At 42.7% G+C, this 24,530-nt stretch overlaps 1 protein-coding gene across 2 annotated transcripts in view; it reads left to right on the top strand.

Moving 5' to 3' along the window:
* The window catches only part of ypel2a (yippee-like 2a), a 50,650-nt gene that overhangs the window by 1,313 nt on the left and 24,807 nt on the right, over window positions 1-24,530 (top strand). Inside the window, exon 2 of one of the 2 annotated variants that reach the window (XM_060848126.1) lies at window positions 1,857-2,013. In XM_060848126.1, coding sequence (XP_060704109.1) covers window positions 1,870-2,013 — 144 coding nt within the window. In that variant the 5' untranslated portion in view covers window positions 1,857-1,869. Of the gene's footprint in view, window positions 1-1,856; window positions 2,014-7,954; window positions 8,328-24,530 lie in introns of those variants that run through there. The other variant, XM_060848127.1, reaches the window with a different exon arrangement.

Here is a 24,530-nt window from a genome sequence, read left to right as displayed (position 1 = left end):
TGGATTTTTTTAATCCTCCTCTCCCCCGCAATCTTAAGTATAGTCTTGGTCAGGTGGATTGCCTTTCCCCATTTCCTCCTGGGGTCCCAGTCAGTTGGATTGTATCCAACCCCCCTTCCTCACCACAGTTATTCCTCCCGTGGTTCTAGTCGGCTGCCCCCACCCACGACGGGACACTGTCCTAGTCTAGTTCCTTGCAGTCCCATCCTCTGCTCTTGCTCTGTAAAAGGGCGTTTTTTTTAAAAAAAGGCAAAATTGTCTCATTCCCCTGGACGTGACGTCAGGAGGTCACGTGACTAGTGTTTACCAACACTGCAGACGGAGGGGGGGTGGGGCATTTGGCCTGGGACCTGTCAATCACTCCGGGAGCAGGTTCGCACCACGTCAGGATCTGGTGCATTCGAGAGTAAGCAGCAGGAGCCCAATCACCATCACTTTGTTGACCTCAGCTTTATATTTTAAAAAAAAACTCTCCTGCAATCTGGGCATTTTCTATTTAAAATCAGTATAGCTGATTAGCAATGAGTTTCAGCAATGCAACATTTCCCTTTTTAAATAAATAAATTGAAAGGCTTACCAGTCCCTTTTTCAAAAAAAAGTGCTATTTTGACAATGTTCACGTCAATTATGCTGTCAGAATTTGGGCTATGCCGTATGGCTTTAAGGGTTAATTTTAGGACTGATTGTGTAGATGAGGCTTGAGAATAGAATATTAAATGAAACTAGAAGAGTAGGAACCTTTTGATATGAGAAGGACTGACCACGAATTCAGGACCATTTTCCCAGGCTAACTTTGCATCCTTTGATGTTTATAACTTGTGAAAATTGTTAACAGCAGTCTTTATATATGATCTCTGTAGCACTATAAGAACAAAGGACGTTACAGCACAGGAATAGGCCTTTTAGCCCTCCAAGCCTGTGCCGATCCAGATCCCCTCTCTCGACCCGTTACCTGTTTTCTCCCTGCCCATTCATGTATCTGTCTAGATACATCAACTTGTGGATTGCTGGGTCCATAATTATTTCACAGTATAATTTTATTGCCAAATTTGCACATGATGCAAAAGTAGATGGGAAGGTGCATGATGGCAAAGTCTATAGAGGGATATAGGTAAGTTAAACAAGTGGAGAAATCTTGTTAGATGGAATATACCTTTTGCAAAATGTGAAATTATGTACTTTGATAGGAAAAAGAGATGCTGAATATTACTTAAATGGACAAAGACTGCAGAAAGCTACAGCACAAATAATTTATGCATGAAGCCCTAAAAAGCTAGGATGCAAATTCAGCATATAACTGTAAAGGCAAATGGAATGTAGGTCCTTTATTTCAAAAGGAACGGAATACGAAAATAGGGAAGTCTTGAATAGTTTTCCTTTCCTTGTCTAAGGGAAGGAGGTACTGTCATTGGATGCTGTCCAGAGAAGGATCACCTAGGTTGATCCTGAACATGGAGGGCTTCTCTTGAGATGTTGAGTATGCTTGGCCTGCACTCATTAAGTTTAGAATAATGAGAGGTGATCTTTATTGAAATATGTAAAATTGTTCTAAGACTTGACATCATAGATGCAGAAGGACTGCTTGTTGGGACAGACTAGGACCAAAGAGCATAATCTCAGGAAGAGGTTGCATGTTTCAGACAGATGAGAAGGAATTTCTTCAGGATAGTCAATCAATTATTTACTGCTGAGGGCTTTTGAGGCTGGGTCATTAAGTATATTCAGTCTGTAAGGAATTGAGGATTATTGGTATATGGTGAAAAAGTGGAGTTGAGGATTATCAGATCACCCATGATTTCATTGATTCAACGATAATTGCAAATTTGAAATCTGTTTTGTTTTTTTTGGTATGGCAGGGATTTGGGAGGAATGCAAAGAGTTGGATGTAGACCAGCAGTGACCTGGCTGAATATTTTTTTTCTGGACCAATATTGCCCATGCTTAATTACAGAAATGGCAGTTAACAGTCAACCACATTGCAGTGGGTTTGGAATTACATGTAGATCAGACCAGGTAAGGACAGCAGATTTCCTTTCCTAAATGACGCTAGTGAACCACGTGGGTTTTTATAACATTAGACGATGGCTACATGGTTGCCATCAGGCTAACTACTTAGAATAAATAGTGTCGTCAAAATAATGAATTGTGAATTTGTCTATCGACACTAAAAAATTAACAACAAAAAACATCCACAGCAAAAATCACATCAGTGATATTTTTAACCATTGTAACCTATTTTAAATTAGCTATGCACTCGCAAATGAGTGTGGGCTCCAAAAGCTTGTGGTTTCAAATAAACCTGTTGGACTATAAACCTGGTGTCGTCTGATTATTGACCTCAAATGTCAACTTTCGTAGGGGTTCTCAGGAACAGAATTCTCGTGGGTATGGAGGAATAACTAAAAGTTTCCAAATTTTACTGAATTCAAGTTTCACCATCTGCCTTGGTGGGTTTCAAATCCATGTCCCCAGGACATTGTTCTCTGAAGAAGAGTCATATTAGACTGTACGTAGATTCTGTTTCTCTCTCAGCACATGTTGCCAGACCTGCTGAGTTTCTCCTTTTCTATTTTTCTTTCACATAACATAAATCTGGGGTTCTGGTTTGCACCAGTGTTCTTTGTAGAAGTGAAGGGCCAATGACTGAATTCTTAAACAGGAACGTTCCTGTGTTCTGAAAGAGAAATATGGTGGACATTGTATTGTGATCCTTCTGTTTCTGCTTTTCTCAATTGTAGTAATGTGGGAGACAGGTTTTATCTTAAGTTCCTTGTATCTTCATTAAAGTGACCTCACTATCAATGGGCTTTGCATTACACTCCTCTGCCCCCTCATGTCAGTGCATTTTCCTCCCTTAAAGGACATTAGTGATTCAGTTATGTTGACAATAGTCTAGACAGTATTGCACTTGCTGTTGCTGAGTCTTTCATGTTTGTTCCCAGATGTTGAAAAACTGCATTCAAATTCTCTAAGCTACAACTGGGATGGGGGAAATGCAAAGGTGGGGACTGAATTGACGTTGCACTGTTTTGTAGACCAGGCTTCTGGAGTAGTAATGCAATGACATGACCACCCATGATCCGGAATCCTCGGCATATCCTAGGAGCCCAATGATATGCAAACAGCTGGAGGCAATTTCTACCATAAAAGCAGAAGTAGGCTGATGAGACTGGTGCTGGAAAAGCACAGCAGGTCAGACAGCATCTGAGGAGCAGGAGAATTGACATTTTAGGCATAAGCCCTTCATCAGGAAAGCCCATTGAGTCTGCCCTGCCATTCAATTATACCTCAGCTGATTTGATGACCCTTGACTCCACTTTCCTGGCCTTTCTCCAAAATCCTTGACTCCCTGATTATAATTTAATAAGATTAATGACCTAGCCTGTGTAGCTAGTTGATTGACCATCCCCCAACCCCAACTGAAGTAACTTGTCTTTGGACAAGCGATGAGCATTCCAGATTTCCATGACTCCTTGCAATATTGTGCTGATGTTACCCTAAATTGCTAGCTGTAATTTTAAGGTTATCCCGTGTTGGCTTCCATTATTTTCCCACTGCCATCCAGTCCTGCCTTGTCCAGGGGAAACACGTGCATCATTCCAATTAAAAGTAGACTTCCCAACCTTGTCTGTTTTATATTAATTCAAACATCCTGTTCTGTAGGGAAGTGGAGACATGCTGAGGCTCCCTTTCGCTTTGAGGTCATGTCCATTTGCCACTGATTCATGTCATTAAACAACCAGTGAGTGGGATCTCTCATAGGTTTTTTTACTAAAGTACTTTTATGTTCCCTACCCTCTTTTGAGAATTCAAATGTTGATTGCTAAGCAGCAAGTTTAGTAATTGACACTTGTTGAGGCTGTAACACCAATGAAACACAATGTCTGGCTGCAGTTATTGCATTGCAACTCAAATGCTTTGGAAGACTGTGATTTTAATGGCACCTTTTTAACCACCTTTTTTCCATAACTGTCGATTCCCTTGCTAAAAATCTGTCCATCTCAGCCTTAAATGTACTTAATGATCCAGCTCTTCAGCTTTGAAATAGTAGATTGACCTCTCCCAAAACTTCAAACTTGTTTTGGTGAGGGAAGAGTTCCAGATTTCTCCAATCCTTTGTCTCTCTTTTGTTAGTGTAGCCATTGTTATAATGTCAGGAATTATGGTAGCCAAATATGTACGCAGTAAAGCCCACAAAGTTTTTCTCAAGGTGTTGACGGTTGCGACACTTAATGAGAACTCCTTTGCTTTACCTCAAAAAAAATCTCCATGGAATGTTTTTGTCTGCCTGAGGGCAGATGGATTTAACATTTGATCTTATCCAAGAGATTTGACACCTCCGATGTGTTGGCACGCACACAGCACCATATAGTGTTGGGTAAGTTAATGTGTTCAAGTCCTGGAGCAGGAGTTGAAGACACAACTTCCTAGTTGAGACAACTTAGCAAAGGTTTTCACCTAACTCTCTCGTTCTCTATTACGCAGAACGTGTATCTCACTAATACCCTGATGTTGACACCCTTTGTAGGCAAAAGTGAGGACTGCAGATGCTGGAAATCAGTTTAGATTAGTGTGGTGCCGGAAAAGCACAGCTGGTCAGGCAGCATCCGAGGAGCAGGAAGATCGACGTTTCAGGCAAAAGCCCTTCACCAGTCCTGATTAACACCCTTGTGCCTCCCGACCCCACAATGTTGCACTTACTAAACAATTACAGCATTGTCTGACAGATATACATATGGTAAACGATAAATCTTGTACTATATGTAAGAATTGGCACTTAAAGTCTGGTTTTAAGTTTAGGGTATAGGTTTGCTTGCTGAGCGACTTGGAGGTCGCCACTGATGTTACCTAGCCAGGTAGTGAAATGTCTGGATGTCAAACCTACAGCTCAGAGCAAACCTACACCCTAAACCTCAACCTGAGCTACAAACCTTCACAAATCTAGTTTTAAGTATTTTCTTAATCAACCTGATTGGCTATGTTATCACATCCCTGGAGCAGGTAGGTCTCAAAACCCAGGCCTCAGCTCAGAGGCAAGGACATAGCACTGTGCCAGAAGAGCTTTTAATGTCTGGTTTTAGTCTAAGTCTTCAGCGCAGAAGACAGCCATTCAGCCTATATCTTCAAATGGAATTAGCAGTTCTTCCCCTATTTCCTTGCCTTTTCCTTGGATCATTATTTTGAATTAGCAAGATTATGATCTAGTTTATAAAATGTATTGGAGGTACGATAATCTAACTGGGATGGTTTTTAAAAGTTAGCAACTTTAAGTTTCAACATCAATGTTTCGGTTAGTTTTTAATTTGAGGCCTATGTTTGCTTCAGCTTTACTGATGCACTGTGACAGCTGTATGTAGATACAAGATGCAGTGCAGCAATTCACCAAGGCTCCTCTAATAATAGGGACTGTGGGTAAGAAGGGTGCTATCAGGAAGAACGAGTGCAGCACAAACTTAGCAGCACTATCACCCCATGTTCCCCTTGAAAACTTGCCTCATCCTGACTTGAGTATGTATTGCTATTCCTTCACTGTAGGTTCAAAACACTGGGCTGTCCTCGTGAATAACAGTGTGGGTGTTCCTACACCACATTACGTGCAGTGTTTCCATAGGGCCATCCACTATCACCTTCTGGGCAATAAATGCTGCCCCAACCAGTGATATGTACATCCCATAAAAATTTTAAAATTCAGTTTTTAAAGTTGGTGGTCTTTTTCAAAGATTAAAAATATTGGTAAGCTGGGGCGAGTGCTCTGTTTCACTGTGTGAAAATTAACTACAATTTCAGAGGCACTGCAAAAAAAATTCTAAATATCCCACAGAGAAAGTAGTCTCCAGCTGTATGACTTAATTAGCTGTATTAGCTTTACCTCAGCTGGTGGCAATCCTGCTTAAGTCAGAAGGTCATGGCTTCAGATCCTAACCAGAGAACTGGACACTTTATCCAGGCTGACACCTCCAGTGCAGTGCTGAGGGACTATGGCATCGTTGGAGGTGCTATCTTTCAGATGAGGCATTAAACCCAGTTCACATCTACCCTCTTGGATGGGCATAAAAGAGCCTAATGCACTGTTTGAAAATCAAGTGAGTGCTATCTGGTGTCCAATTTAATATTTTTCCTTCAGTCAACAGCAGATGTATCTTTTGTTTAAGAATCACACTGTTAATTTGCAGAAGATGTTTGCTTGTCTCTTCTGCCCTCCTTTTAAAACAAAACATGATTTAGGGTGGGGTAGCACTGCTGCCTCACCACAGCACCAGGGACCTGGTTTCATTTTTAGCCTTTGACAGCTTTCCATGTGGAGTTTGCATGTTTTCTCTATGTCTGCGTGGGTTTCCTGTGTGCTCTGGCTTCCTCCTACAGTCCAACGATATGCAGGGCAGGTGGATTGGCCATACTGAAATTGTCCATAGTGTTCAGGGATAAGTAGACTAGGTGGATTAGCTAGGTGTGGGTTTCAGGGTTACAGTAGGGTCTGGATCTTGGTGCGATGCTTTTCAGAAGGTCAGTGCAGACTTAATGGGCCAAATAGCTGTCTTCTCCACTGTAGGGTTTCTGATTCTAGTTACAGGAGGTGTAGAGTGGGTACTTCGAATCCAGGTCTGATTTGTATTTCCTCAATTTGTGCAACAAAATTGAACAGCTCTAGGGGTTTTTTTTAACCTGTTGGGATTGGAGGTAGTGAAATGTGTTGCAATGGACACAAAGTTTTTTTTATCCTGGGAGCTGTCAGCTCATCACTGAAATGGTCCAGAAAAGCATGGGTAAAAGGAAGGGAAACATAGTGGTTATGTCACTGGTTTAAAGACCCATAAATCTTCTATAATTGTCATAAAGTTCGATTTTGGTAGTTGAGGGTACTGTATTTCAATTTGGGTGGTTTGGAAAATTCTGGAATTCAGAAAATCCAGTATTACTAATGGTCACCATTTAAAAGTGCTATTTGTCTAAACAAAACATCTGCTATTCTGAAACCTTTCAAGATGAGATTCCTGTTGTTTTTATCCATCATGTATAACTCTGAACTGTATACACTGGAGGCCATTCAACCAGTCATGTCTATGCTACCTTTCTGCAGGCACATCTCATTTATTTATTTTCACCTTCCTGTTCCCTGTCGCCTGATTAACTCTTCTTTTTCTTAGATTTTCAGTGTAACTCTCTCCCAACTGAGCTATTTGGTCAAATACAGCCCCACACCACCTAGCCCCATTGGACTTTTTTTTTCAACACCACCACCTCTCCTCCCCAAATCAGTCGAAATCAATTACACACAAACCACTTGAACTGTTTGCTACCTTCAAATTGATCCTGTCACCAGCAAATGGTCTGTGCCCATCAGTCCTTAACACTAGTGTCATACAACTCAAAAGAAACCAGGTATGTGTCTGTATGGAGTGAAGCTGCACGTTGTGCTGTTTGAAATTTTAAGTTAGGTGAATTTTGTACTGCTGTTGAATCTCAGCCATATTACCTTTAGTAACTGGTCCTGAGATCGCGTGCTTTGGAAAAAGAGATATTGAAATGTACACAAACTTCCACGGTTTGACCAGAGAAAGGCTGAGAGCTCCCCATCCTCTGGCTGGAGAGTCGAGAACCAGGATTAGGTCGCAGGTTCAGGATAAGGGCTCAGACATGTAGGAATGAGATGAGGACAGATTTCCTCTGAAAGAATTGTCAATCTTTGGAATTCCTTAGCAGGAAGGCTGGTCGCTAAATTGAGGTCACGATCAACGCCAAGAAAATTGTGGGACGTGTGAATGGAGTAGGAAACGAGTTTGAAGATGAGGTGTAATGTCGCCGTTTAGTGAAACGGGCTTGAGGGGCTGAACGGCCTCCCAATCCTGTTTGGTGTGTTCTTGCAGGAACTAAGGGCCAGCGTGATTGGTATCTGTTTTTAACAGCACTAACGAATGATTTTCTCTGTGCTAGGTTCGTTGAGCTAGACGCCAGTCCCTCTGGCCAGCCCCCCTCTCCAGCGCCACCACCCTCCCCTTCCCCCCCCAGCCGTCTTCGAGGCCAGTGGCCTTGCCCCTTCTCCCTCCCCCACCCCTGCCGCCCTGGTGTCCAGCAGTGTGTGGAACCCCGCCACACCGCCCGCCCGCCGCACCACGGCCTTCACCTGCGTCTTCCAGTGTTTCCCGTGTGAACCGACCTGCCTCGGCGCGTCGTGGAGCAGCCCGGAGTTCGCGCTGCGTCCGGTGGCCCCCATGGTGAAGATGACGCGATCCAAGACTTTCCAGGCCTACCTACCGAGCTGCCACAGGACGTACAGCTGCATCCACTGTCGAGCCCACCTCGCCAACCACGACGAGCTCATCTCCAAGGTACGGACTCCATCCGGACTGGCTGTTTCGTTTTCCTTCGTTTCTTTTGTGTTGCGGGGTAGAGGGTGCGGGAGGGCCCCTCGGAGGTTTCATGCCCCATTTCCTGGAAAAGGCCGTTGCAGAAAACCGTTACCCTGTACGCACGTGCAAGTGTCCCGCCAAAAGTTTGAAAGCTCCAACCATGAGCTCCCATCGTGTCATGTGACAAGTTAACCGCCCAGCGATCGCTCCCAGGGCCGCTGGCCGTAAACAGAATGTTTGTCATGTTTGTACAATGTGTTCGTGGGAACTTTCGTGGATTTGTTGGTGAAACGGAAAGGCAAAAAAAAACCTGAGCGTGCGCGTTGAATGGTCGGTGCAAGTGTTTGATTCCTTTGTCAATGAATAGGGAAGGATGTTCAGAGTACAATTTCCCTGAGTGGAACGCATTTGATGCTTAAAGGTGGAGCTTTAAGACTGCACTCTCATTCGGGGGAGAGAGAGACAGCTAGTGGGTGTGTTTTAACCTGAGAGTCACTGTGCTTCAGGTGAGGTTGGGAAGGTGGGACCTTCAGGCAAACTTAGCCTGGGAGCTGAACCAACACTGTTGGCACCACTCTGCATCACAAACCACACAATGCCAGATTACAGTGCAACAGGTCTATTTGGAAGCACTAGCTTTTTGAGCGCTGCTTCTTTATCAGGTGATTGTCCACAACCACCTGATGAAGGAGCAGTGCTCCGAAAGCTAGTGCTTCCAAATAAATCTGTTGTACTATAACCTGTTTTTGTGACTTTTAACTTTGTACACCCCAGTCCAATACTGGCATCTCCAAATCATCATAAACCAACCATCCAGCTGACAGCTATTTGATATGTCTCTACCTTCTTCCCCCCTCAATATTGACACAAGCTTGTCAGTTTGTTGAATGCTGTTGGACTCGGGCTGAAAGTAACTCCTTGACTGAGGTTGGAAATAAATTGGATACCTCCTATCCTGAAGTTCACATTGTATTAAGTCCAGTGATTATGGATGTATTACACTTGAGATTGCCATGAAGATTCTACCTTCTCAACTTTTCCCTTAATCTGACGTGTGGTGACTTTCCAGTTTATACAGCACCAGTTGTCTCTTCATAATGAGAGAATAATCCAGTGATCCTCTGGGACTGAACATATTATACTTAGCAGTTCCACATGGCACTTAAGATTGAGGAGTCTAAAATTAACGTAATGAATACAGTGGGTATGAAACACCTTTCGAAGTCAATAACTAACTACTGGGATCTTGATTTGTGGTTGTTGATAAAAGGGTGTTGAAATGTAGGTTTTCCTCAGATTATCTCTACAACTCCCTGCCTGAAAGGATTATGGAGGCAATGTCACTTCACATTGAATAGAAGAAACACTTGGCTCATGAAATGCTGTGAGGAATCCAAAACTAGAATGTGGGATGAAGCCAGATAGCTTTTTTTTGCTTTGGTCACTATAGATGTGATGGGATGAATCTTTGTGCTGTAAATTTTTATATAATTCTCTGATCTAATTGGGATCTGTTTCATTACTGTCCTAGCATCACTTCCTTCTGTTGAATCCAGTGTGGTTTCAAGACTCAATTTTTTCCAGTGCGTTGTTGTAGTGCATGTCCAGATTGAAGTTCGTTTCAGCAGTTGAGGGAGAAGGAGTTAGATGGTTTCTCCAGTGAAGATAGATGTAAAAGGCTGGGTGGAGGCTCAAGTGGAGCATTAACACTGGTGAGGCTGTTATCTTAATTGGTTTCACTAGTTCTTGATTCCAAAGAATCTCCTGAATTTCTTACATGACATGATGCACCTGTCTGGGAAGTGCAAGGTTTCACCTGGGGACCTGCATTTTATCTTAATTTCAATCTCTGGAGATAGGCATCTCCCAGATTTCTACCCCGCTATATCCAAGATCCGTCAGCCACTTAATTGTCATTGTGCTCCCTGCCATTGTTATTGATCTGCTCACTTGCTTCATGATCAGGCAGTCAGCCATCCCTCCTGCACCCTGTCCTGCTATCCCAGGGTGTGCCTGACTCCTGAGAATGAATTTGCAGTAAATTATGTAGATAGGGGATGCAGTAATTAAGAGTGAATGTTGTAATGCTGCCATATCGATTTTTTAAAAAAATCTTAAGCTTATCCTTAACAAAATAAGGGGCATATATTTATTTTAAAAAGGGCTTCATTGAATCACATCTGAAACATTCCAGAGTTCCTGCAATGAATCACTCATGTTTCAGTTAGGTAGGTTGAGCAGCAGCCATTTTTGTGCAGTGCGGTATGAGAAAAAGATGTCAACTAATTGGTGTTTCACCCTGCCATCGTGGGAGAAGGAGCATTGTTCAGAAATCTGAGAAGTTGCCTTGATCCATTGAGGGGACTTTCAAGCCCTACCTGAACAAGCAGATGGGGAACTCCAATTCAGTGTCAAAAAGCAGGATTGTTTTTATTTTTGGCGATAGAGAATGAGGAAGGTCCCAGAAAGCCAAGCTGCAAAGTTCTCACTCCTTTTAGCTTCCTACGATGAGTAGTCAAGAGAAATGTAGCATGGGCAGAGTTTTGAGGACTGCCTGGCTGACTTTTAATTGATGAGTTAAAGGTAATCTTGAGAACTTGATGTATTGGACCAAACTGGGGTCATAATATCATAACAGGTAAGCCATTGCAGCTGGAACTGAGGAGGAATCTCTTCACCCAGAGAAGGGGGTGGGTCTTTGGAATTCCTCTGCCCCAGGGAGGGAGCTGCAGAAGCTCAATCTTGGAGCAGGTTAAAGACAGAAATAGATAGGTCCCTGCAGATAAGTAGCATTTAGGGATATGAAGATCATTTCCACCCTCCTCTGGTGAAGGGTGAGCCCAGAACAAAAAGGCATAAAATTACCATCAATGAACAACCCTTCATTTCATGAGGAAATGGAAACAGTGAAATCTCCAGGTCCCTATTGTTACCCCCCCCCCCGCCCCACCAAAATACACCAAATTGATGTTTGAGAATTGGAGACCACTTTAAAAAGATTGATCAATTTTTGTTCACAAAGGGATGTGAAACTAAGGCAGATGTGTGAAATTAAAGTGTGGATCACTTTAATCTAAAGTGTCAGAAGAAGCTCAGAGCTAAATGTTCTTACCTTTGCCCCATGGTGCTGGCAGACTCTAGAGTTCTGCTGTCTCATTGCAGAAGTTTATAGTGGGAGCTAAAATGGTGGATTAAATTACCGCATTTGAAATCTGGCTGAGTGTTGATCCCTAGCATATGTCCTTGCTGTTAGAGATAAAGATTCTGGGCTGTGGGGAGGCTGGTGCCCTGAGCCTGACCTACGCTGTGGGCTGTGTTTGTGTGTTCTGATATGTAAGAGGACGCTGAATCCCTGTGCAGAAAGGAAATCGACAGCAGTGAAACTGAGTCAGGTGAGCCGGAACTAATGTCGAGCCAGATAACCAATACTGGAATTCCCAGTTTGAGAGAGATTTTCCCTGAGTCCTGGCTCTACACTTGGCACATGTCTCCACACTGACAAAACGTGGCAATGGAACTGATCTAATAGCTTGAGGGAATGTGGGTGACTTGGAGTCAACCACAGTGAATACAGCAATGTCAGTGAATACAGGTCTCCAGGTTCCCAAAAGATGTAAATCTTTATTGAAATCATTTTGCTTTGGCTTTTCTGAAAGTTGTTTAGCTATAACATAGTTCAACATTTTGAAATTAACATCCATATTATGGCATATCTTAACTGTATTTTCATAGGATCTGAACACTGGAATTTCCTTCACAAACCTGATCTCCAGCTCTCTTCCTCCTTCTGTCTGCCTCTTACTCTCTCTCCCAACTCTCTCTTCTCTCTCTCTCCATCTCTGTTTTGCTTTCTTCCCTCTCTCCCACGTTTAAATGGATTTGTTCTTGCTTGCTTCCGATTGGAATTACACCCACTTAGCTGCACTGATGAATGATGGTGTTGGTTTGGTTAGCAGCAGTTCTTCTCCATTTGATTCTTGTTTCCATCCTTGAGGTTATGGTCCAAGCTATTAAAACAGCAAACTCTGGAGATGAGGATGAGTTTGAGTCTGGGTCCATCGCATGGCTGTAGCCACTGAGTCATCAGGAGACCTGAAGAAGCTGCAATCTTGGAGCAATGAGCAGGAAAACTCACCTGAACACTAATCTGAATTTTTTTTAACTACATCACTCATTGCCAGTTCAGTTTATATGAATGCCCATGAAGGATAATGCAAAACATCAAAATTGAGGGAGGAGGAGAGCTAAATCATCATGGATTTGGAAAGAGATGATAGTGTTACTAACGTTTTCTAAGCCATCTGAACAGAGGTGTTATTACACATTTGTGGAGCATGTGAGACTTGAACCCAGGTCTCCTGGCTCAGATGTAGGGACACTACCACTTCCAAAAGAACTCTGATAGTGTTACATTACTGATCATTCCGTCGGTTGTGATCTTGCAAAGTCTTTGTTTATGCAAAGCTGTTCAGATCAGCTGAGGCTGATTATTAAAGACTGGAAAATTCAGCCTCTAATGACTGTCCAAATGTGTCTGAGAGAAGCTGTTTTAATATAAATCTGGGAGAGTTGTAGGTATTTCTGTAGAGCTGAGACTGTGGTCCATCTTGGGGGGGAATAAATGTTCCTGTTTTGAGTATCTTCTTGTGTATGTCTACTTTTAAATGCCTTATCTGTCTTACTTTTAACATTCTCATCCACGTGTTCAACCTCATTCCCTATTTCTATAATCTCCTCCCTCTCTTAGTTCTCTAAATCTTTGAGCTCCTGCAATTCTGCCTCTTGTCATCAGTTATCACTCTACCAAAACAGATTGCTGGAGAAACTCAGGTCTGGCAGATTCCATGGAGAAAAAGCAGAGTTAATGTTTCAAGTCCGGTGATCCTCCTTCCAGCACCTGTAGTTCTGTTTTATCTTCCGTTCCAACATGGGAAGCTGCCTAGGTATTGAAACTCCTTCCCCTTACCCTCTACCTCTTCCCCTTTAAGACTCTGCTTACAACCGACCTGTTCAACCATACTGTTTTCCACCATCCTTAATATCTCCTTGTGTGATATGGTGTTGAATTTTGATGTACAATTATGCTCTTGTGGAGCATCTTGGGGAAATTTTGTTTTTTATTTTTGCTGTTTCAATGGATTGTAGACATCATTGCCATAGCTGATATTTGTGATCATCCCTAATTGCCCTTGATCTGGCTCACTTGGTTGTTTCAGGGGGCAATTATGTCAGTTGCATTGCTGTGGGTCTGGATTCTAATCTAGACCAAGTTGGGTAGACTTCCAGGAAGATAACCAGTTACTTTCCAATAACTGAACATATGAACACAATTCGGCTCCTCAAGCCTTCCCTTGTAATTTCCTTCCCCAAAGAAACTTGGCTAACCAAATGGGTTTTTCTGACACAATCATTTCTTGATCATGATGCAGTATACCAGTTTCCAATTCCAATTTTATTAATTGAATTTAATTTCCACCGGTTGCTATTATGAAATGTGAACCTGTATCTCAGACCTCTTTGTATTGAAGTTAGTGGTGAAGTAACTTGAATGTTCATGTTTTGACTATTGGAAGTGTATGTATTGTATCTTAGTGTCTTTTCACGCTCTTTCATGCTCTTGCGTGCCCTCGTTCTCTCACTCTGTCTCATCCCACACCCTGTCCCTAGCTAAGCCTTCATTTAGAAAACTAAAGACCATTTTGTTTGGGTAGAAAAAGGAGCTTTTGTGTGAGGGTCAAGCACACGGTCCCTCCCTGCAGCTGCTGACTGCTCAAACACACTTTACAAACTGAACTTTGAGCTGGTACCAACTGTTTGCACATCCCCTGCTCTCCCTATCCCAGGGTCAGGAGTACCAAAACTAAGGAGTGGGGAGGAGGGATTTAACCTCTTGTTAATAACATCTGACCACATTGGCAGATCGATATCTCTCATTTGTCTGCCTGCATGTGTTTAAACAGTTTCTTTTGAACACGATTTAATGTGTTGTATAGATACCACCAAGGGAACTTGATTTTTTAAAAAAATATAAATCAGTCATATTTTGATTCAATCATACATTTTATGTTAAGAAGTTGTCAATTTGGAAATTTGTCTGGAATCAACATCAGCGAGATGGTGGCATTGTGGTAAATTAACTGAATCTGTAATCAGTTCAGTTAATAAATCTGGAATAGGAAGCAGTCGCTGTGTTAATTTAAAGTGGTTCTCTAATGTCTTTTATGGAAAGAAATCTGTCGTCCTTGCCTGATCTGGTCTATGTGTGACTGCAGACTCTCAGCAATATGATTGAAATGATCTAGCAAGCCGCTCAATTTGAGGGCAGTAGGGATGGACTTCAAATGCTGGATTGCGCGCTCCATAATGCCAAGAAAGAATAGGTTTAAAAAAATTGAAGGATGGGTGGGAGATGTTTTTGGCTAAAGATGAAAACTGGTGTTAAATAGTTCTCCTTTCTGAAGTTCAAAATATATTAGCACAAGCTGAACTTGCCTAGGGGTACTGAATCAGTCCTGCAAGTTTACCACTCAATTGTTGATTAGAGATACATAAACATAGGATGGCTCAGGCTGAGGTTTCTCTAAAGTCTACTTTATGGGAAGTGGAGGGGGAGAAGAGGTGTCCTCTGCCACAAAGGGGGAAGGTTGCCAACTTGCCATCCTGTCTTTTCCCATATGGCTTGGCCTCCTGACTTATCCTCTTCCCTCATGCAGATTGGGGGAAAGGTCCTTGCTTTTGCCCATGATCAAACACTTCCCTTACCCTGGGTGATTATGATAAGATGTTGCATCTGTTATTGGCTCTTGGAGGAGGCTGGGTCCATGAAGAGAAGTTCCTAAACCCTATGGTCTTCTCTAAGTAATTAATCAAAATTGAATAATGATATTCATAGAGTCATAGAGATGTACAGCATGGAAACAGACCCTTTGGCCCCACCCTCCATGCCGACCAGATTTCCCAACCCAATCTAGTCCCACCTGTTGGCACCCAGCCCAAATACCTCCAAACCCTTCCTAATCATATACCCATCCAAATGCCTCTTAAATGTTACAATTGTACCAACTTGCACCACTTCCTCTGACAGTTCATTCCATACATGTACCACCCTCTGTGAAAATGTTGCCCCGTAGGTCTCTCATATCTTTTCCCCCCTTACCCTAAACCTATGCCCTCTAGTTCTGGACTCCCTGACCCCAGGGAAAAGATTTTGCTTATTTATCCTATCCATGCCCCTCATAATTTTGTAAACCTCTAGAAGGCCTCTGCTGCTCCAGGGAAAACAGCTCCAGCCTGTTCAGCCTGTCCCTATAGCTCAAATCCTCCAACCCTGGCAACATCCTAGTAAATCTTTTCTGAACCCTTTCAAGTCTCACAACAACTTTCCAATAGGAAAGAGACCAGAATTGCATGCAATATTCCAATAGTGGGCTAACCAATGTCTTGTACAGCCGCAACATGACCTCCCAACTCCTGTACTCAATACTCTGGCCAATAAAAGAAAGCATACCAGCGCCACCTTCACTATCCTATCTACCTGCGATTCCACTTTTAAGAAGCTATGCAAGATCTCTTTGTTCTGCAACACTCCCAAGGACTTTACCATTAAGAATGTAAGTCCTACTAAGATTTGCTTTCCCAAAATGCAGCACATCGCATTTATCTGAATTAAACTCGATCTGCCACTTCAGTCCATTGGCCCATCTGATCAAGTTTCTGTTGTAATCTGAGGTAACCACCTTCGCTGTCCACTATACCTCCAATTTTGGTGTCATCTGCAAACTTACTAACTGTACCTCTTATGCTCATATCCAAATCATTTATGTAAATGACAAAAAGTAGAGGACCCAGCACTGATCCTTGTGGCACTCCACTGGTCACAGGCCTCCAGTCTGAAAAACAGTCCTTCAACACCACCCTCTGTCTTCTACCTTTGAGCCAGTTCTGTATCCAATTGGCTAGTTCTCCCTGTATTCTGTGAGATCGAACCCTGCTAATCAGTCTCCCATGGGGAACTTTATTGAACGCCTTACTGAAGTCCATACAGATCACATCTACTGCTCTGCCCTCATCAATTTGTTACTTCAAAAAACACAATCAAGTTTGTGAGACATGATTTCGCCTGCACAAAGCCATGTTGACTATCCCTAATCAGTCCTTGATATTCCTTCCACTTCAGAGATCTTTACGGTTTTACTGGCAATGGTCTTGCAGTGAGGCGCATCCTTTTATAAGGAGCTTGAAATTGACATCTAACATTTTTGTACCTTGCCCTGAGCTGTAATCCAAACATGGAATGTATTTTGTAAATACCAAAACAATTGCAATCATTTGACAGGATATGCTGCATTGGGACAATCTGAGTATTATTCAAAATTCTAGGATTCAATCTGAAATATTGTTAAAATGTTAACTATTTTATTGACTATTATGAAAGAAGAAAAATGCTTTTGGGGAAAAAAGTGAGCTGCTTTTGGACAGACAAGTGTTCACCTGCAAAACCCAGTGCAAGCTCTTTTGATGAGCAATAGTGTCCATTTTAGTGTTAACCAGCCTTCAAGAAAGTGGCTAACCCAGGCCTCAACTCTTCTACAAGATGGTGTTCTCTACAACATTCAACCCAAACCCACATGACAATAAATGACCCTATTTGCGTCACTTTCAAGACGCACTAGTGCATAAAACACCTGGTAGAAAATAGATCCTGGGCTCTATAACTTGAATCTGGTGTCTAATTTTGTTCTTATGAATATTTGTTTGTACACTTGCAATTGTTTGAACAGCAAGAGTTATAGACACTGAATAGCCAGATTCACTAAGTTGTTTAGAGTTGGGGCTGGTGGTCTCTGGTATTAAAGCAGAGTGAGGGTTGTTTGGAGAGACGGGTCACCCAGACCACTCCTGTACCTTTTTAACTCCAGGTGTGACTGCAGTCTGTCTTGGTACACACTCCACTCTGGTGCACGTGCACACTCTACCCCATTCTGCCTCATCAGTGGGCAGGGCTCTATCAAGGCTTTAGCCGTAATGTGGTTATGTAAAGAACAAAGGGTTGAACCAATTGATTAAACATCACAAAAAAAGACCAACTTTGAAATTGTTCACAATGCAACATGCCAGAACATGCTGGATGAACAATGCTGTGTGAACAATACACATTGTCCATGTCACTGTACAAAACCCTCTGGCCAGAAAGAAAGGTTGAAAATGTGACAGTGAATTGTTCCTCGATTATGAAATGTGATATTTTGCTCCTTTTTTCGTTTTTATCTCCCATTTCTTTCCCTTGTCCAGACATTCTTTCCTGTGTCATATCTCTGATCTAACTCCGCATTGTTTTCTTTTTGGGGTGGGCAGAGAGTGGGAGGGAAGAGATGAAGCGGTTTAATAAGTGCACCAAGTCATGAGGCAGAGGGGTTCTGGCCAGAGCAAGACAAAAGTTCCTTTTGGGCATTCAGCCTGTGGGATCTCTGCAAATTGGCTAATCTCACTCTAATGCCATTGCCCAGAGGGTCTGAAGATCCTTTCTCTTCAAAATATTATCCACTTTCCTTTAGGAAGGGACCTTTTAGTTTGTCCTTTAGGTACAATGGAGTTATAGCCACTGGTCCATATGTCAGAAACAACTCAATTTTTACAGAAAACTGCAATAAAGCAATAACTGTATTGCTTATTGAGACTTCTTGAGTTGCAGTGGTAGTGTCTCTACCTCTGAGTCAGGAGGACCAGCTTCAAGTCTCTCATGCTCTAGAGTGGCATGCTGGCACAGTGGTTAGCACTGCTGCTTCAGCGCCAGGGACCTGGTTTGATTCCAGCCTTGGGCAACTGTCTGTGTGGATTTTGCATGTTCTCATGTCTGCATGGGTTTCCTCCAAGTGCTCTGATTTTCTCCACAGTCAAAATGTGTGCAGGCTAGGTGGATTATCCATGGGATATGTAGAGTTATGGGGATAGATATGGGGCATGGGTCTGGGTGAGGTGCTCATTGGAGAGTTGATCTGACTTGATGGGTCGTGTGGTCTGTTTCCACACAGTAGGGATTCTGATTCTACAGATGTATAATAACTCTGTAGAAGCTGCTTTGAAAATATCATTAATTTTTTTAGAGGAATAATCTTTGGCCAGGGGAACCCCTCTGCTCTTCAAAATGCATTCTTTTACATTCATCCAAGAGGACAGGCCTCCCCAAACTTCTCTCTCCAGGCTTCAGTCTCTCTGCCTTTATTCCTGATGAAGGGCTTTTGCCCAAAACGTCGATTTCGCTGCTCATTGGATGCTGCCTGAACTGCTGTGCTCTTCCAGCACCACTGATCCAGAAAGTAGTTCTGGTGTAGTGATGCTGTGGTAGTGCACTTGAGTTTAAGTGCCTGAAGTAGGACTTGATCCCACAACCCTTTGAGAATGCTACCCACTGAACCACAAGTTTGGCAAGTTATATAAAGCATTCTGGCAACTTTTACATTCAGTCATCAGATTAAAAAATGTGGTGGTTGCAAATTTATGACCCAAAATGACTAGCTTTCAATAAAACTGTTGTTGCTGTCTATTCTTTGGTGAGTCACAGGTGGTTCTAGAGGATTTTACCAGCTTTGCACGCCCAGCTTCGTAAGAGAAAATAAACACATGGATACACTGGGATATCCAATATTTGTCTTCTGATCTCTGCTCTATTAATAACTCAATAACAGCAGAACATGACGTATCAGTTAGTACTTGGCCTTTCCTCTGTGTGGTTCTGGTTTATATTCATCCCTTAAAGTGACATCCCACCTCCCTCAATCTTTATATATAGAAAGTTTAAAAAAACGCAATTATTTCCCTTTGTCTTGTATCATTAACCTCCTGTTTGCTGATCCCTTGTTGTAATTCTTTGCTCCTGACCTGTAATTCTGACACTACGTCCAGTACCACAAATGTATATTCAGAATGACAAATTGCTAAACTGAAATTAGATCAGACTATGGATACCAGGAAGACCTGAGGCCAAACTCTGCATGCACATGGGTGAGTTTGTGGATAAGAATGAAGAGTAAAAGTACGGAGAAACGCAGCAGGTCTGGCAACATCAGTGGATAGAGAAAGAGTTAGTCTTTTGAGTCTGATATGACTCTTCAGAAGAATGAGAAACCAGATTGTCCTTTATGATCTCGATGTCCCAAGTGCTTTATAGTTTGGTTAGTTTTTGAAGTTCGGTGTTGAGAGAAATAGAAAAACCAGTTTACATACAACAAGCTCCCAAAAATACCAGTGTGATAGTGGGCAGATTAGTAAACAATGAGGAAAGTTAATGGAATGTTATGGTTTATTGCAAGGGGAATTAAATGACAGAGTAGGGAGGTTGTTTCAGTTATACTGGCATTAATGAAACCCTAGAATACTGTATATAGTACTGGTCTCCACTTACAGAAGGATATTAATACATTGGAAGCAGTTGAGAAATTTTACAGAATTAAAAGTTTTCACAGTGTAAAAGGAGACCATTAGGCCTATTGCACTAAAAATGATTCTTTAATCTAGTGCCAGTCTCCTAGATTAGGCTTCTTTATCAGTCTAATACCTGGAATGAGCAGATTACCTCCGAGTGAAATCATTGCCACAAAATGCTGGGGAGGCCAGGTCATTAAGTATATTTAAGACTGAGAGAGGTTCTTGAGTATTAATGGTTATGGGGAGAAAGCGGGAGAATGGGAATGAGAAATGTATCAACCATGATTGAATGGCGGAGCCGATTTGGACTTAATGGCCTAATTTCTGCTCTTGTGTCTTAGTCTTATGGAAAGTCTACACAGGCGAGGCCTGTATGCTCTACAGTTTGGAAGAATGAGAGATGAGTTATTTGAAAGCAAGATCCCATGGGGACTTGACTGGTTGGGTGTGGAATGGATGTTTTCTCTTGTGGGAGAATTACCAAGAAGCTGAAAGATTACCAGTGATATGTAGGAATACAGAGTTGAGGTTAAATCAGACCAGTCATTATTTTATTGGATGATGGAGCAGGCTTGAAAGACTGAGTGGCCTACCCTTGTTCCTTGTTTGTAGATAATCTGTTTTTATGATGTTGATTTGAGAGAAATATTGACTAGACACCTTCGCTTATTTGGAAAAATGTTAAGGGGTGGTTTAAAATTATCAGAGGGACGGATGGTCCCGATTTCACAGCCCCATCTGAAAAGTGGCACTTCCAACAGTGCAGCAGTCGTTCATTACATTGTTTACTCCTCAGGTAGGAGTAGGATCTGAGCTAGGAGTAGCCTCTAGAGTAGAATCTGAGCCAATAATTTCCTGTTTCGGATGCAAATGCTACATACTGAGCAAAGGTTATTCAGTATTGTAGGTCTGGGACATTCAGACCAGTTCTCCAAAGTGGATGGGAGCTAAAGGCAGAATCTTATTAGAAAAGATTAATTATCTGGTAAGACTTCGGCTGTTGCTGCATCTTTTGAGTGAAACACTGTTTGTTGTCTTTATAAACAGAGAGCCTAAAGGCCTTCGCTGTGCATGTATAATTGCTGTACATCTTTTATTTATACAATTCACCCCAGTGATGTTACCGCCTTTAAGGGAACAGCAGCAGCTTTCCTGGAATTTTGCTTTTTAGAATTCCCACTCCGTAAACCTCACCAATGCTTCTGTCTTGCTTGTTTTTAAAGCTTTTGGTTGGTAGTCCTAAAACACCTCATTATCCAATACAGCAGAGGACAGTAGGGATGCCTTTTTGGCCCTCAGCCTACTTTAGCTTTTCTGCAGAGCACTCTGGTCCATTCCTTTCCCTATCTGTTTTCCCACATCCCTGCAATTTTCCTTCATGTATTGTACATTCTTTTCCCTTTTGAATATTTCAATTGCATCTGTTTATAAACACTCCTCCAGATGGGGGAAAAGTATGTAGGAGCAGGTGAGGATAAATATGAAGTTATTGAATGTGCAAAATAGAAAGGCAGTATTATTAAACTGTGAATATATGAAGGGGTCTGGGTGTTCTTCCATACTAGTTAATGGAAGTAATTAGGCAATTTGTATGTCGCCCTTAATTGCAAGAGGATTTGAGTTCAGAGTAGGGATGTCTTGTTGCAGTTCAGAGCCTTCTTAAGACTGAACCTGCTTTGTTGTGCGCAGTCTTAGTCTCCTTACCTAAGAAAGAATACACTTGCTATTGAAGTGCAACAAAGCTTCCCTCAACTCACATCAAGAATGGAAGGACTTTTCTGTGAGGAGAGATTGGTTTGACTGCACCTATGTTCACTAGTGTTTAGAAGAGAAGGGATTTGATTGAAATGTATAAAATTCCAGTAGGCCTGGGCAAACTAAATGCAGGGAAGATGATATCCCTGGTTGGGGAGTCTTAGAACTAGGGTGCACAGTCTCACTATATTGAGTAGGTCATTTAGTACCAACATGAGGAAAGGTTTCTTCACTCAGTGACTTAACCTGGAGAGTTTTCTACCATAAAAGCTGTGGAGGCCTGGTCACAGAGTAATTGCTTTCTTGGATATAAAAATATTTAGATTGTAAAGGCATTAAGGGATATGGGGGAGAAATTGAAAATAGCATTCAGGTTCAGCATCAAACGTGATCATATTGAATAGCACAGCAGGCCCAAAGGGATGCAATACCTATTTCTAGTCTCAGCTTTACTGGATGTCAGAAAAATGAAAAACCCGAACTTCAGGTTGCCTTCATTCAAAATGGAGGAGTTAAGGGTTTGAGAAATTCTGGTAATATTGTAGATACAAATCTTGTAGCTCCCCGTTCCTGAGGCTGGATGAGATCAAGACGGGAGGGCATGAGTTTGAGAGGCTGAATAGGCAGGGATTTTTTCACCAGAATGTAGGAGGTATAGAGGATGATAGAGGTTTATAAAATCATGAGGGGCATAAATAAGGTGAATAGCAAAGGTTTTTTTCCGTGGATAGGCAAGCTCATAATTAGCGGGCGTATTTTTAAGGTGAGAGAAGAGAGATTTAAAAGGGACCTGAGGGACAGCTTCAGACACAGTGGTTCATGTGGAATGAACTGTCAGTGGAAGTGGTAGATCCAGGTACATTTACAACATTTTTCCAAAACCATTTGGATAGGTACATGAATAAAGGCATATGGGCCAGACACAGACAAATGGGACTAGTTTAGTTTGGGAAACCTGGTCCGCATGGACAAATTGGATCAAAGGGTCTGTTTCAGTGCTGCATGACTGTGTTTTACTTCCCTATGTCCCTATCTGATGCTTTTGCTGATTCCTTTTAAATTTATCCACAGGTTAATGACCCTTTAGCCTTTACATGATTTCTGTTTGAGAGCTGCTTTCAACTACCTTAGGTAGTTTTTATTACATTAAGGTGCTATACAGATGCAGCATTCATGTTGAAACTTAAAACTTTTTCAGCACACAGCATCTGTCTTCCTCTGGATACAGTCAGTCTCTGTCCTTGAGGCAATGAGTATTTGAGAAGTCGCTGATCAAAAATACGACCCACATGTCAGTTCAGTGCACTCAGTATTTTTTTCTTAAAGAAAAAGTCAATTGGAGGTGATGGTGCTGGAGGAACGACTAATAGAAATTATCTAACCTCTTTCGGACCTAGGAATGAATGCTGACTACAGTCAAAGAAAGAGCCTGTGTTCTCACAGTTCTGTGCAGAATGAGAATGTTGTCTGAGCCCCTGAGCATATCCTTCTGATTTGACACGGATTCAGGGCAAAACAAATGGAGAAAGTGTTGGGTGGGGTGGATGGAAATCAACAAACACAGGTCAGGCTAGAACTTGCCATCAAACTCTCACTTGAGGACAAGACAGCCCCTCTGTTTGTACAAAAAGACAAAATCTGCAGATGCTGGATTCCAGAGTAGACCATCAGGAGGCTGGAAGATCACAGCAAGCCAGGCCCCATCAGGTGAAGTCAACGTTTCAGGTGTAACCCTTCAGGACTGGGAGGCGAGTGTAAGGGGAGCCGCTAATGGGGGGGCTAGGGAGAGAGGTAGGGATAGATGAGCACAAGCGGAGGGGGGTTTGAATCAGGTTGGTAGTTGGAGGAATGGAAGGGAGGGGGTGGTGCTCGGAAGGGAGTCTGGGGATGGGAGGGGGAAGTTATTTGAAATTGGAGAATGAGTCCTCTGGCTGCCCAGGTGGAAGATGTGTTCCTCCTGTTTGCAGCCTGATTCGCTGTGGCAATGGAGGAGGCCGAGGATGGTGATGGAAAGGAGTGGGAAGGGGAATTTAAAATGGGCGGTGACTGGGTGGTGAGGTCGGCCCTTGCAGGCACGGCTGAATGTTCGGCAAAATGTGCCCTGAGTTCACATTTCTTCTCCCCAGTGTAGAGAAGACCACATGGGGAGCATCGGATACAGTAGTTGAGGTTGGAGGAGTGGCAAGTGAACCTCTGTCTCACCTGGAAGGACTGTTTGGGGTCCTGGATGGAGGTGAGGGATGTAGTGTGCTGGCAGGTTTTGCATCTTGTATGGTTACAGGGGAGGGTACCTGGGTGTTTGTGGGTGGGGGAGTTGGTGGGGAGAGCAGTGTGAACCAAGGATTGGCAAAGGAAATGGTACTTGTGGAAGACATTGAGGAAGGGTCTAATTGGTGGAAATGTTTCAGGATGTGTTGGATGTGGAGACTAGTGGGGTGGTAGGAGAGGCACCCTGTCTGGATGTAGTTCTTGCAAGATACTGAGTGGGAGGTGTAGTCCAGTTAGTTAAGGGAGTCTGGGTTTATAGTAAAAGTCCATCTGGAGACTCTCGCCGGAGATAGAAATGGAGAGGTCAAGAAAGGGGAGGGAGGTGTCCAAGATGGACCAAGTGAATTTGAGGGCAGGGTGAAAATTGTGGGCGAAGTTGATGAACGGCTCTAGTTCAGCCTGGGTGCAGATGCTGCACCAATGCAGTCATTGATGTAATGGTGGAAGAATTGGGACACAGTGCCTGTGTAGGTACTGAAGAACGATTGTTTGACACAACTATACCTGACTCTTTGTTGGTTATGGCCTATCCAAGTGCCCATGGCTACCCCCCTGGTGTTCTCCAATTTCAAATAAACTCCCTTCCCATTCCCCAATTCCCTTATCAGCCCCTCTACCTCCCTTCCATCCCTCTGATCAGCCCTTCCTTACAGCTACCAAATGGATTCTTTCCTCCCATCAACAAACCAGGTCGTACCCTTCACCTGTGTTCACCTATCCCTACTTCACCACTCC

The sequence above is a fragment of the Hemiscyllium ocellatum genome, chromosome 31 (assembly GCF_020745735.1).
Source record: "Hemiscyllium ocellatum isolate sHemOce1 chromosome 31, sHemOce1.pat.X.cur, whole genome shotgun sequence".
In the NCBI taxonomy this organism is placed as follows: domain Eukaryota; kingdom Metazoa; phylum Chordata; class Chondrichthyes; order Orectolobiformes; family Hemiscylliidae; genus Hemiscyllium; species Hemiscyllium ocellatum.
The sequence above is the reverse complement of the archived record's forward strand: the minus strand, read 5'-3'. Positions and strand labels throughout refer to the sequence as shown.